This window comes from Artemia sp. Qi Xiang Cuo, chromosome 15, assembly GCF_049724085.1.
Source record: "Artemia sp. Qi Xiang Cuo chromosome 15, ASM4972408v1, whole genome shotgun sequence".
Taxonomy (NCBI): Eukaryota; Metazoa; Arthropoda; class Branchiopoda; order Anostraca; family Artemiidae; genus Artemia; species Artemia sp. Qi Xiang Cuo.
The window spans coordinates 34,103,629-34,119,065 of NC_142808.1; the positions used below are offsets into that span (position 1 = coordinate 34,103,629).

The 15,437-nt window shown below is 36.2% G+C and overlaps 1 protein-coding gene across 1 annotated transcript in view; it reads left to right on the forward strand.

Annotated features, from left to right (window-relative positions):
* Positions 1 to 15,437, forward strand: part of LOC148943596 (uncharacterized) — a 28,935-nt gene that overhangs the window by 290 nt on the left and 13,208 nt on the right. The window contains exon 2 of the mRNA XM_089101007.1: positions 1,171 to 1,352. Coding sequence (XP_088957133.1) covers positions 1,171 to 1,352 — 182 coding nt within the window. The remainder of the gene's footprint in view (positions 1 to 1,170; positions 1,353 to 15,437) is intronic.

A 15,437-nucleotide genomic window follows, 5' to 3' on the forward strand; every position in this document is an offset into this window, starting at 1 on the left:
GAATCTTGCATATATTAGTATATGATTTCAATTATTTAGGTTGAACTATAAGGCGTACCTAAAGTTTTTTTCTTTCTTTTTTTTTGCTTGTCTCATTTTTGCAAATTCTATAACTGATAATTTTTCAAATTATTTATAGGGATATTCATATTTAGTGTTGGGAGGGGAATGGGCTTAACAATCTTTGTCTCCAAACCAGTAAAAAATAAAATTTTTACACTAAAGCTCCTATGAGACTGTTGTGCATGGTGAAGTAGTGGGAAAAAAAAAATAATAAAAAAATCTATGCAGCCAGACTGTCAGGGGGCCGTATCTAAAAATATGGCTCAAAGTATTGACTTAAGGGGAATGTTTAATTAAACCGAAGACACTTGTACATCTGGGCTATCAAAATACAATATCTTTAATATCTTGGGAACGGGAATTAATAGCCTAAGATATTAAATTGAAATTGCAGAAGTATTGGAGGAAGGTCGAATGGATTTTTATTTTATTTTTTTTTGGAGGAGGGGTGGGGTAGGTCGAAAGACACTGTGCATAACCAAGTCAAGGAAATAACGTCTGAAATGTCATAGGAATGGCTTGGGAAAAGAATGAAAAGGGAATGAGGCGAAGGAATTCAAGTTGATGTTGGGGAGGGGGGAAGGGTAAATAACTTTTACCGTCAGTTCCGATAAAACAATCTTTCGCCACAAGCTCCTATGGGACTTGTTATTTATTCACGATAAAGTTGCAAGAAAAATCAAAATTGAAGACCCGAGCTGTCAGGTTGTCAAAATGGCGTATCTGTAATATCTTAGGAACTGCTTGGAATATTAAGTTTAAACTTTCGGGGGCTGTTGTGGAGATCCAAGTCAAGACAACAAAAAGTCGTCATCTAGAACGTTACCTTATCATGTTGCTGTCGACCAACCTTGCCAATTTGTTCTTGTTTTTTTTTCTAGCAGCTCTTCAGTTGACAGGCTGAGGTTGAAGTAAAAAAAAAGAAAACAGAACAGGTCAATTTACAGACTGATTATCATTTGATAGTAAAAAAAAACTCTGAAGCAAGCAGCTAATAATAAGCTAATGAAACGCTGATTAATGGTCAATACTTAAAAATAAACGTCACTGAAACCTGTAAAAATACTGCTATGCTGTTTTTGGATCTATAGTTGTTTCCTATTTAAGGCCAATAACCGACCAAGGTGTGCTTGAAAGAACTCTGGATTATCTATCTTCTGCAGCCCAAAATGTGCCACAATCAGCTGGAGCGATTGCAGAAGGAACAAGAGACCAATTTGGAAATGCAGTTCATGCTGTGCAGGAAATCGGAGCATCTGCACAACAGCAAGCAAGTGGGCTGACAATAGGTATTATTTGTTATCCCTATCCTATTCTCTGTTTATAATTAATCACATTATAAGCTTTGAATTATAATTTTTAGCTAGTGTAGTTTGAATTTGTGTGGAAACTGATGGATCCTGTGTTTTGATTAAATAAAAAAAATAAGGGTAAAATTCTACTTTAGCTACTTTTGGCTATCTTGGAAAGGAGTTTGGTTAGGAAAATGAAACTTTCACGGATAGATCTACAGGCTAAAGTATGTCCTGGGAAGGTATTTTGAAGTACCTACCTCCACTCCTTCTCCCTCTAGAGGATGCTTACCTTTGATGACCTGTAAAAATATGTGTGCTATAAAAGTGAAACCTTGTAAAATAGATCTTCTGCTTAAAATGCAGTCCAACAAAATTGTTTTCAGCCTCACAACTTCGCTCAATCCTGATTTATAGAGTTTTAAAGATATGCAAACACATTTCCTAAATTTTGAAAATTAACATTGATATGGCTTAAAATACTACTCAAACAACAGAAATTACATTTTCAGAACTAAAGCCAGAGAAAAAGAATCTTATAACTGAAAATTAAGGTAAAATGTTGTTTTGTCAAAATTTCAATAGGTATAGACCTGTCCTGTAGGCAAATTTCAGGATCTTCTAGAGGGAGAAGGAGAGGAGATAATTACTTAAAAATACCTTCCCAGGACATATTTTAGCCTGTAGACCCATCCCTGAAAGTTTCATTTTCCTAACCTCACCCCTTTCCAAGATAGGTAAAAGTAACTAGAGTAGAATTTTACCAAAATAAGTTTTTTAAATGAAAGTAAGGAGCGACATTAAAACTTAAACCGAACAGATATTACTCCGTATATGAAAGGGGCTGGCCCCTCCTCAAGGCCTGGCTCTTTACGCTAAAGTTACTCTTTCTCACAACCCAAATTTTAAAACAAAAAAAAACTTCAGCGTAAAGAGCGAGGCGTTGAGGAGGGGACAGCCCCTTTCAAAGACGGAATAATTTTTGTTCGTTTTAAGTCTTAATGTCGCTCTTTACTTTCAGTTAAAAAAACTTGTTTCTTTATTTAATTTCTTAATGTTTTTGAATTAATGCAGCTTTGATTTCGGCTCACGGTACGTGAATAATTAGAATAAAATTTGCATACTAATTGTATGGCTTTCTCGAAATTTTGTTCTGACGTAACTTACGTAACGAACTTCTATATTTGTATGTTTTTATTACGTATATTAGGGAGTTTACCCTAGTCAATACCTCGCTCTTTACGCTAAAGTTCGAATTTTGTTCAAATCACAAACACCTGAATCACAAAGGTCGGTTAATTAGAATAGATTGCTCTTTTGAAAGTACTAAAAAAACTTTAGCGTAAAGGGTGAGGTGTTGACTAGGGGGCGAACCCCCTCATACGTAATAGTTTCTGTTTGTTTTAAGTTTTAATGTTGCTCCTTACTTTCAGTTGAATTTTTTTTTTTAATTTAATATCTGATTGTTTTTCAAATAATGCTGGGAAATCCGCCTCATAGAAATGTCCATTCCCCCAAGGAAACATCATCCTTGGAAAGATCCTCCCCGTAACCCCCTCCTCAACCCCCCCCCCCCAACCAGAAAAAAATCCCTCTTGAAACGTCTGTATGCTTCCCATTAACGAATACTGTATGTAAACAATGGGCAAAGTTCATAACTTGCAGCCCTTCCCCTGGGAACTGTGGGGGATTAAGTCATCCTCAAAGACATATTAATTAGATTTTCGACTATGCTCAACAAAATGGCTATCTAAAAATTTTGGAGTGGGTGATTTCAGGAAAAAAATGAGCAAGGGAGGGGGCCAAGTTGCCTTCCAGTTTTTTTGGTCACTTAAAAAGGCCACTAAGACTTTTAATTTCCGTTCAGATGAGCCCTCTAACGATATTCTAGGACTACTGGATCGATACGATTACCCCTGGGGAAAAAAAAAAAAAAAAAAAAAAAAAACTCTAAAAAAAACAAAAAAAACAAATAAACACGCATCCGTGATCTTGCTTCTGTCAAAAAATACAAATGTCAGTAGAATTGAAAGGCTGAGAGACAAAACCTCCTCTGTTAAAAAATTTCATCAATTTTCAAAAGGAATGGAAATAACTTTCTATCAACAAAATAGCATAAAAAAGAAAGAATACAAAACTTTTCGTAGACTTTTTGAAAACAATCTTAGAAAGTCCATCTGGAAACCACGAATTCCGACTACTAGTTATAACTTAGAAAATACTTGATTTCAACTGAGTTTTCTGAAAATTCTTATGCTTGTTCTCGGGTCAAGAACTGGACTGAAACAGCTGTAATCTAGCTTTCATGGAGGTCATGGATGGGGAAAGGAAGTTAAGGGACTTCCAGAGTCAGCAGGCTCTAGCAGTGTTGCTAAGAGATAAAAATAAGGAATATCTTTTCTGTTAGGTGAACCATCAAACGAGAAACAGACACTCCTCGGACATTTTCAATATTCCTAGTAAATTTCTAGAAAAAATAGAAATCGTAGCCTACTAACTATATTTAGACAAAAGGAAAACGAAGCTGTCCTAACTTCGAAAGTTGACTTCTTTGGTATCATTCAGCATTGGACTCGTTTGGTATGTATATACATCTCTGCTCTAGAATACAGTAGAGAGAATATACAGTGGTTCTAGAAGTGGAATGAGGCAAGTCTAGATGTGATCTAACTCTCAGTCTCAGGTGAGAGTAACTAGATGGGTTACCAGAATCGTCTCATTTGCCCATGTATCAGAACGGGTTATCACCTGTTGTCTATGTTTGACCGGTAGCGAAAGTTCGTTTCTTTTTCGTGCGTTAAGAATTATCTGAGCGCAATCCAAACTCTGATTGGTCCGGGAGGGGGGGGAGAAGGATTTCTAAATTCGTTTCATCAGGACATTTACAAAAAGGGATTGCCAGATTTAGACCAATCTGTGTGATAGGTACGAGTAAGTGTAATTGTACTTTTCAGTCTATATCTGATGCGATCTTTGTGGGAGGCTAGGTCAGGCCCTCTAGGTTTCCAGGCAGGAGTCCTTTGGTAATAGCAAGCTATGTTCTATCGGAGTGACTCAGGAATATAAGTAACCTTAAGAAAAAAAATATAGTAGGAGAATGAGTAGTTCCAAAATCCTCGTGTCGCCCGTTCTGTTTAAAACGTGGTAAATTGAAGGGGCAAATGTCTATTTAAAAATAAAACTGACTTATAACGAAAAACAAAATTGAAATTTTAAGTTACAAAAGGAACTCTTGTAAGGTTTACCAATTAAAAAAAAATGTAATTAAATAAAAATCCCATTCAAAAATCTCTTTGGTTTGGTTTTCAGTCCTTTGTTTTCTTTTGCCGATTGTTCGACAGACCGTTTAAGTAATAAATAAAAAAAGTTGTTTTTACTGAAGTAAGGAGCGACATTAAAGCTTAAAACGAATATAAATTATTCCGTATACGAAAGGGGCTGTCCCCTCCTCAATACCTCACTCTTTACGCTAAAGTTTGAACCTGTCACAAAACTCTATTTTTCAGCGTCAAACTTCAGCGTAAACAGCGAGGTGTTGAGGAGGGGACAGATCCAATAGTTCGATGCGATCACCCCTGGGGGAAAAAACAACAAATAAACACGCATCCATGAAATACAAACTTCCACATTTTTGCAGATAGGAGCTTGAAACTTCTATAGTAGGGTTCTCAGATACGCTGAAGTTGATGGTGTGATTTTCATTAAAGTTCTAGGACTTTTAAGAGGTGTTATCCCCTTTTTTCGAAAATAAGGCAAATTTTCTCAAGCGCGTAACTGTCGATGGGTACGACTGAACGTGATGAAACTTATATATTTGAAATCAGCATAAAAATCTGATTCTTTTAATGTATATATTGATATCAAAATTCCAGTTTTTACAGTTTCGGTTACTATACACCGTCTTGTAGAAAAAAAAATTTGTACAACATATCAAAAGTCCCCAAAGATCCCCTTGGCGGAACATGGTAAAAAACAGGGGGAAAGGGCGGAAATTGGAAAAATTCAGGGGCAGATTTAATGTGTGCTCGAATTTCACGTCTGTTCTTTTTCTGCGCGGAGAACTCGAAAAAAGAAAGTTACACTGTTTTATCATTGGACTTGGTTCGATTTCCCCCTTTAGCGGGGGAGGGGGAGGGGGAAAATAATATCCTCGAGAGTTGTGCGACATGGCTGGTCAAAATGTTACCCCCAAGGTTTCTTGACTCGATGATTTCAAAAAACATGGTATTAGATTCGTATCTTGCTTTTTTGCAGTGTTTTGACCGTAGGGGATACAATGCATCGGGCCTTCAGAGTACGTGGGCAGATTTACTTCGACTATAGATTTACTTCGACTATATAATAGGAACATAAGACAAAACTAAATGTAAAAATGAAACAAATCAGGTAACTTCGGTAATAACAGCAAAAGATAACTACGGTATTGATTGAACTAAAAAGAATAAGATCAAGGATTTGTACTAAACATCGTCTTCTTCATTGTTATCAACAAAAACATCTTTATTGGAACACGCAATCCCTTGGCAGTCATTGCAAGCAAGTGTGCAGGACAATCCATTTTTTTGGGAACTACAGCGTGAATTGTCACAGTTGGAACGCGCGCAGCTGCAACTAATCACATTTAGTACATGAGGCAGAGTAGGTCCGACGTCTTTCATGATCGGAGTGAGGCGTCCGTCACATCATCGCCAATCCCAGTCTTTCGGGTCATGTTCTGACACAGTATTGCGCCATTCCATTACCTGTTAACAGACTATAAGAATGAAATTTCACAGCCGATGGAGTTGGTGGAAGTCTCTCTGGGTTCACAAAAGTTGATGTCTTTGAGCTGCTTAGTTTTTAAAGAAAACCCTGTACCTAGCTTTACTGAGACCCTCCCCTTTCTTAGCCTTGTAGAAACACAGCAAAATGTTTTCACTGGTTTGCTGGACCTTCTTCCTTCGTAGAGCTCGGATTAAGGAATACTTCAGTTATTCCTAAAATCTTCATGGCTTTTCAAGAATGGCAGGACAGCCCGCTTTCCTATCCCAAACAAACGGAACGTTGTGTCGCAACCAAGGAAAGCGTGGTCAACAAGAATATAATGACAAACCTGTCCAAGCGATCTTTTGATAAAGTTGATGTGCCAGTATTTAGTTGACAGCGCTCTTGACTTGGTACTGGTTTCAAAGTAGAGATCCCTGGCTTCCGAAGGCAGGTGATGGAGGAGAAGGATCAATAAATCAGTGTCGTTTCCGACTAATTCAGTTACCCTTTCCTTAGCCGCATTAACACCTGTTAATGGAACCAGACCATCCGCATCTCTCCTGCATGAAGGCCAATGAGGCCGGCTTGGACAAGCTTCTTACCAATAGCTCGAATAATGTTCTGCTTATTGTTGGGATTCCGCAAGAAGTCCCCCTTCTTCCTTTGCAGCTTCATACTCAGTGTGAAATCGGCGGTCGGACACTGGATACCTTTCGTTCGTCTAACCTAGGTGACATCTCTGATAGACGGACCTGAAGTGTAACCATCAAAGACGACAGAAGTATTTGAATATGTCTGTGTCACGAATGAAACGTAACTGTTTCAAATCTGTTGGAAAGTGTTTCCTGTTTCTTTTATGGAATATACTGGAGCGGCCATCCACGCTCGATCACGTATTTTTCAGGCTCTTTTGATAGGACGTTCCTAGGTTCTGCCTTTGCTAATTTTCAAATAGCTTTCGCTATCTCCGCTTTATCTGGCTGTCGCGGCAGGCTTGGCGATTCGAAAAGGGCAGTAGGATAGCTTGAAGTTCAAATATGAGTGTTTTTTCCATTACCCCTCAGGCTATAGTTGCCACTGCTACAAGAAGTCGGAACAGAAGACTTGTGTCAATTTGTATGTCTTCACCATCAGCTTCGGAAATATTGCCTTGATAGGCCATCGCAATCACTTCGTTTTTGCGCTTGAAGATGTAGCAATCGTCATCGGCATCGTCCAAATTTCTTTTCCAATCGCCTTTGCTGCATCCACGTTGACATCTCTTGCTGCTGTCATAACATTGGATATATTGCGCAATTGAGTGCAGTTGTCGCACGGACAGGACTGCGCCAAAAAGCTACTAAAGCCTTTACGTCCTTTCTATCTCTTTCTATCTGAGCTGGTCTTGCGGACACGTGCTGGTCAGATGACACGTACTCAATGACGGTGAATGACTGCATCAAGCTAATTAATTTCAGCTCGCACTGGTATTGACATTGTCCAGATTAACCTTTGCGTCCCACTCATTCCATTTCCTCTTGAGAGTCACATGCTTGTTTTCAGCGACCTTCTGGTTACTTTCTTTGAGCTCTTCCATTTGATCAAGAAATATTCTCACCGATTTCGTATACAGGTTGTGGCCTGCAGCTGCAAAATAAGTGAGCATCTCAGGGCTTCAAGATATTACACCCAGTTTCCGGCTCCTTCTGCCCTGATGGCCTTCTTAAGCATTCCGAACATTTCTGAAAGTCCTGTTGTTCTGCAGCGTGTCTTGAAACTCCATCATTCGCGTTTGGTTTCGACCCACTACGTCTGCGTTGGATGCGTCTTCAAGGGTTACTTCCTCATTCAGTAGAGCTATACATATTGCCGAAGCTTCTGCAAAGTCTTGATGATTCGCACGTATCTCATCTATGCAGTCGAAATCATACGATTTGGAAATGAGTGATCTGCAATGTTGAATATATAAGCTCGTGCGATCTCATGGCTCTTGAAACAGCCTTACCGCTAAGGATATGCTTAATGGTGTTATCGGCATATAGGCATTCGAGCAATTCTTTTATTCCTGTTTTATTCCTGGAACTGCTTCCTAGAGATGACTATAAGCAGGCTCAGCATTGATCATGTTCACCGCTTTCATGTACAAAGGTTGGTCGAAAGTAACAACTGGTACCATTCCGTGCTGGTGTGCTTTATCGGAGATAAAACGTAAGGTCGTGTATACACAATAAAGATCGGAGGGATTATAGTCGATCATAGGCAGAAAAACATAGACGAAGCGCCTTCACATGACCCATGGTGAATTTCTTGCATAAATCCAGTCCATCCGACTCGTTTCGTGTCATGTATCCAGCTTGCATGCCATAGTAGGTCAATGCTATCGATCTTGTCTTCGAAGGTGATGGTCGGGATGGGCTTGTACACACGACTTCTCCTATTGGCTTCTGTTGTAGAAGAAGAAAGATACTTGTCCAACCTGCTGGAGTACTTCAAGGTTTACAACTGCTCTTGGGATTATGATAGGGAATTTGGGTAGCCTTTGTGTGGCAGCAGCTAGCATGCCCATCCCATGGAAAGTACCTTTTCCGTTGATAGTGCAAATGTTGCGGTCGACTTAGTCGCCAATGAACTACACAAGAGTTTTAGAAGCCATCACTGGAAATTCTGTACCATAAGTTACTACCGTTGAACGCTCGAATCGAAGCACTTCAGAGTAAGAAGTAGAAAAGCCTAGTCTATTCAGCTGGTCTATGAGAAAACGTGAACCAGATTGCAGATGTTGCTGGACTCCAAGGTCTACTTGTAAAGGAGCGAGCAAAGATTGGGGACGGCAAGCCTGCATTATTGCTTCACCGATGGAATCTACGAGTTGGTAGTGAATCCCCAGCAAAAAGGAAAAGAGAAACACCAGGGAATAGGATATTAAACTCTCGTCAAAACGATGTTAGAGGGTTTTAAAACTGAGTTGATAGACCTTCGTCTCCTCTCCACATTCTGTAGAGCCGTCTGACTATCTTTTTCCCTTTGGAGGATATTTTGATTTCCCCCTCTTTTTCCCTAGTAACTAGAAAACTGGGAACTAGAACACTGGGAAACCCCAGAAAACAAGTCTTGTAGACTGATGTAAAGGATCTTTATTTCCCCCCTCTTTTCCCCCTGTAAGTGGGAAAACGGAGGGACGATTTATTATACAGCAATAAAAAACGCATATTCGATCTTTTTGGACCTAAGAGCATCAGAAATGCCATTCTCAACATCAAAAACTACCGGTCGTAGATTGTTGAGTTTTCCCTTTTTTCCCCGTTTTTCATCCTGTTCCGCCAAGGGGATTCCTGGGGACTTTTGGTATGTTGTACAAAATTTTTTTTGTCTACAAAATGGTGTAAAAATCATTTATATGGTAATTTTGTCCCAGATCGTCAATTTTTACCGTAGATTTACTGGACTATGCGGCATTGGCGCTTTACTGAAAACTATATGCGTTTTGAACAGTCTTGGAAAGTATAAACAACATCAAATTGAATATTTGATGTATAATTGTATTAATTGTGGAAAGATCCATCAGTTCAACAATTTATTTCACTGTAATTTTATTTTTATTTTCAATGCTTTAAGAACTGGAAAAGAAAATGTTTGTAATATAATTCGTTTTCAGTTAAGCGCCAATGACGCAGTAGGCTTTTGGTTTTTATTTATAGTTAAGAAAGGAGTCAGTATCCAAACACTTGTTTGTAGTGAAACTATATTCGTCTTTAACAACTTTAAAAAGAGCTAATAAATTAAACTAAATATTTGATGTCTAATGATATTAATTGCTGAAAGCTCATCAGTTCAAAATGTTACTATTATTTTAATGTTTATTTTCAATATTAAATGCAAAAGAAAATATTTGTCATAAAATTGGTTTTCAGTAAAGCGTCAATGACGCAGTAGGTTTTAAACTTTTACAGTGAGACAAGGAGGTCAATCACAAACTCTTGTTTGTAGTGATTTTTGTTCGTTTCAAGTTTAATATGCGTATTCAATTCAAGTTTCAATCGTTTTAAAATTTATTTATTAATTTACATTAATATCTATTGTATGTTTGTTTGCATTGATTGTTTATTTAATTTCTGTTCATTTTAAGTTTCATTTATACTTCAATATGAATTTTTTTTTTCATTTTAAGCTTGATTTTCATATTAAATCTAAGAATTACTAGCTTTCAGATCTATTTATTAATTTGTATTATTACTTGTTGTACGTTTTTGCTATGAATTTGTATTTAATTTCTGGTCGTTTTGAGTTTGAATTTTAAAAGGTATTTCTACCAGCTGAGTTTAAGTTTAAAATGCCTTTACTTTTCTTTGAAAAACTTATTTTTCAGAAACTTTTTTCTTTTTATTTATTATGGTTGCAGCGGCAGCTGCAACCTAGTAAAGAGCGAACCACAGCCCATAGTAATCAAAAGTTGAAGAACATGTTTTCAAAAACACCGTCTGGTGAGAAAAAATTGCCATTTGACACTTAATCAGGAATGGTAACTGTTGTTTCGGTTAATCTTAGAAGTAAAAGTTTATTGCAAAAGAAATTTACGGTGATTTCGAAAGAGCCCTGAAACCCCTTGAAAATGGCGTCAAATCGAAACAAAAAGCCCATAATTGGAATCAGCATGGTCGAAAACCTATTGTAGGATAATTACAGTCCCCCACCTTGAACACCAAGGAACATGACTTTTTTGCATGGGTAGCATGATCTGTTTCCTTTTTTTTTTCCCCCTTTTTTTCCAGGGCTAGCGGTTTACCAGAACATCATAGAGAGATGCTTAATGACTCATTAGAAAGCTGTTTCTCACATCTACGTGTTTTCAAAGGCGGTATATTTGTATAAACGCTAATCTGGAACATATTAGGAATTTTTTTTTTTGATAGTTAGCTTGTTGTATAATCTATTCAATTGAATCATGAATCTACGCACTATATCGTAAAAAATCACTAGATTTAGGTAAAAATTACTAGTTTTCGAACGAAAATCACTAGCTAGAAAAAAAATCACTAGGCAACATAAAAAATCACTAGAAATAGTGATAAATCACTAGGGGTGGCAAGCCTGCTTCTCCTGCACACTCCTTTCATTACCATTTTAGTGTTTTCTTATTATATTCAATGTTTTGAATGATACTTTGTTTGGAATTTTATTTCTTCAGAGAGAGAAGGGGCATTTCTTTATGGCATCAGTGGCTGCCTTAGTAATTATGATCAAATATTTGAATAGAACAAGCTATCAATATAAATATTTTCCACTCACAAACTGAGGAAAATAATAACAGACTTACCATTTTTTGTTGGAAATCAGTCGTTGAATCCATGGAATTATTTTTTTCTTCAATTTATGTACTTAGTGAATATGAGCTAGTTCAAAATATGAATGATGAATTGTTGAAAATTCGGTGTTTTTATATGGCATAAGAAATATTGTATTCTAGGAAGTATTTTCAGTGCTAATTGCTAAACGTCTAAATGCGACCTACTTTCTCCATATTCTCTAGGGAGTGTTTTCTGCTATTTATCTATTGTTTCTGTGAATAGCGAAAATATACTGTTCTTTGATTTAAGGGGGAAATGCAAGTTTTTGATAAACTGAGTAGGGAAAGAAAAATGGAAAAACTATTTATATAAAAAAAAAACAATAAGAAAGGTAGGATGGTAAATAGGATGCAGTGTTTACAGCTTCTCTTCATAAGGGTTTAAAATTGAATTTTGCGCCAAAAACAATTATTATATTCGGAAAAAAACTAAAAAATAGGCATCGAGTGATATGTTTACTTGAATCATAGGTCATATTTGTGAATATTTTCAACTGAAACTAAGAAGTGACGTTAAAACTTAAAACGAGCGTACATTATTCCGTATAAATAAAAAAGATCATGGCAGCGTTGTTTATGCATTAAATTTTAATCAAAAACGAACAACGATTAATTAAAAAAAACTAAGTTTTTCCAAGGGAAGCAAAGAGCGAAGTTGAAACTTAAAACGGACAAAAATTATTACTTCACATCCTATTTAATATATATTAATATAACTAGTAGAAATAAACCAACTTATTATGTTTCCCTATGCTTTTAGGATTATACAAAACTAGCGCTTTACTGAAAACACAAGTCGAGTATAAAAAACAGGATTTTTGATTTGAGTCAAAAATGAGTATCTATCCTGACAACACTAAACGAATCTATAAGGCTTTTCATAGTCTTACAGCAGTTTCGACATTATCAACTTTCAGCATACAAATAAAATCATCTTAAAACCATAAACGTTGAACTATATATTTTATAAAAGTTGAGAAGTAACTGAACAAAGTACAGAAATATTAGACTGATTTATCGAACATTGTTTTATTTTTACCAGCTATTATACCCCTAGTGGACAAAATACAGTGTGATATTGTAAGAAGTGTGCTTTAGTATTACCTGAAATGAAGATCAAATAAGACATAATGTGAACTCTGGAAATCCGATTGTTTCTCTCTATACAAGAGTGAATTTTAAGCCATGATGCAAATTCTAAAGCTAATCTATAGTCCTAATACTATCAATATGGACTTACTTCGAACTTGTGTACAAACTAATTAGGACCTGTCCTTTTAAGAACCAAAACGAGAGCCAGTCATTGGACTGAGCCGTGGTGCTATAGTGACACCAAATTAAACGTAAAATAATAAAGAAAATCCTAAAATGGATTGTTGCTTTATCTTAAAAGGGATTGATCCTAAAAGGGATTGAAAATATTTTGATTCTATAAAGTGTTCTTTATTGGTTTGCTTTTACTGTACAATAATCCTATATTATTTTGTGTTTTCAGTAAAGCGCAAGTTTTGTATAATCTTAGAAGCATATGAAAACTTATTTAGTTGGTTTATTTATGCTAGTTATATTAATATATATTAAATAGGCTGTGAAGTAATAATTTTTGTCCGTTTTAAGTTTCAACTTTGTTCTTTTCTTCCCTCGGAAAAACTTTGTTTTTTTTAGATTAATAACATACAAGGACTTTAGCTCTTCTATGGGCTGAATTAAACACCTGTTCATATTCTGTAAAACCGAGGACTAAAGGGGTCTGGTGATCCTGACACTAGCCTACTAAGAATCATCGTGCTAAGTAATTTGCTTTGTACAGAAACTAAGTTAATTTATCTATAACTACCGAACTCTTTATCAACTCTCTTATAAAAAGATTAAATTAAGGTTGTCCCAAAAACCAAATAAGTAGGCTACTTCTCCTTTTCTTAAAATCATTCAAAAACTTCAGTATTTCATCTTTAACCTCCCAACCACCATATTTCAAAATCCCATTTACTACGCTATCAACACCTGAGACCTTATGTTTTTAGATTCTTGTAGTACAGTCTCTAACCCTACTTCACAGAATAAATCTTTCTTCCCTTTCAAATTATCAAAAATTTGTTCATTCTTTTGTAAATAATTTCCTACAACTTTATTGTTTTAACACATTCTCAAAGATTCTGCCCATCTCTGTTTAACACTTTCCTTATCACTAATTAGATTTCAATTCCTATCTTTAGCTGGGACAACTCCAGGCTGATTAGTTCCTCTCGACTTATTAACATGCCAATACAAATTTTTACTATTATGCTGTCTGGCTGCATCTTCCAGATCTTCAACAGTTTCATACCTGGCCTCCATTTTACGCTTCCATAATTTATAATTTAATGCCTTGCTCTACTTCCCTTACTTTCCTCTTATTCTCATATGATCTGTCACTCATGCTTCTTGCACAAACCCCTCCCTTTTTCCCTACCTAGCTAAGTGTTTTACTTATATTCCTTGCTGCCTTTCTAACTCCCCACCCTTATGACACCTTCTGCTACTTCGTGAAATTTTTTCCAAAAATTATTCCATCACTCTTACATATTGTCAAAATTTAAACTTCAGTTGTATATTTAACTGCTCCTGGAAACTCCAAATTCTTATCCTTGAGTGTACCAACTTCATAACTTCCGGAAAGGTAGCTATTTTTCCTAAATTTCATCTTTAGATTAATTTTAGATACTAGTAGATGGTGTTCTCTGCTTTTAACATCAATATCAACGCTGCTATATACCATAGTGTCTTGTTTCGATCTTGCCAGTCTTCGATATACAGTATCATAATAAATTTGGCCGTCTTACCATAATGTGACCATATGCCGTATGGTCATAACTAAATTTACCAAACAGTTCGTATAAGTAAGGAGCAACATGGCTCAATAGCAACCGAAACTCTAAAAACAGAATTTTTATACCAATAGATACATAAAAAAAACAGATTTTAATGCTGATTTCAAATATATAAGTTTCATCAAGTTTAGTCCTATCCATCAGAATTTACGTACCTGAGAAAATTTGCCTGATGGATGCGTGTTTATTTGTTGTTTTTTTTTCCCAGGGTTGATCGTATCGACCCTGTGGTCCTATAATATCGTGGGAGGGCTAATTCGAAAGGAAATTAAAAGTTCTAGTGCTCTTTTTAAGTGAACAAAAATGGAGGGCAACTAGGCCCCCTCCCACGCTCATTTTTTCCCAAAGTCACCCGATCAAAATTTTTAGATATCCATTTTGTTCAGCATGGTCGAAAATATGATAACTATGTATTTTAGGATGACTTAATCCCCCAAAGTGCTCGGGGGGAGGGCTGAAAGTTATGAACTCTACCCAATGTTTACATATAGTATTGGTTATTGAGAAGTATACAGATGTTTTTAGGGGGATATATTCTGGTAGTGGGGGGGGGGAGTCGCGGTTTATGTGGGAGGATATTTCCATGGGGAAAGGGACATTGCTATGAAGGGGCCGCCGGATTTCCCAGAATTATTTAAAAAATGATCAGAAATTAAATAAATAAAAAAAAAAACAGTTTCAACTGAAAGTAAGGAGCAACATCAAAACTTAAAACGAACAGAAATTATCACGTATATGATTGGGTTCGCCCCCTAGTCAATACCTCACTCTTTAAGCCAAAGATATTTTAGTACTTTCAGAACAGCTATTTATTCTAATTAACGACCTTTATGATTAAGGGACATTTTTAAAGAATTGGAACAAAATTCGAACTTTAGCGTAAAGAGTGAGGTATTGATAGGGGTGAACCCCCTAATATACGTATTAAAAATATATGAATATAGAAGTTCGTTACGTAAATTAATTCGTAAGCTACGTGTATTTATTACTAATAGAAACGTTCATAAATAAAATTAAACGACTTTCGAGGAAGCCATTTAACCAAATAAAAGTAAAATTAACATGCAAATTTTGTTTTGATTATTCATGTATGTAGAGCTAAAACCAAAACCTGCATTAATTCAAAAACGGTCAAAAATTAAA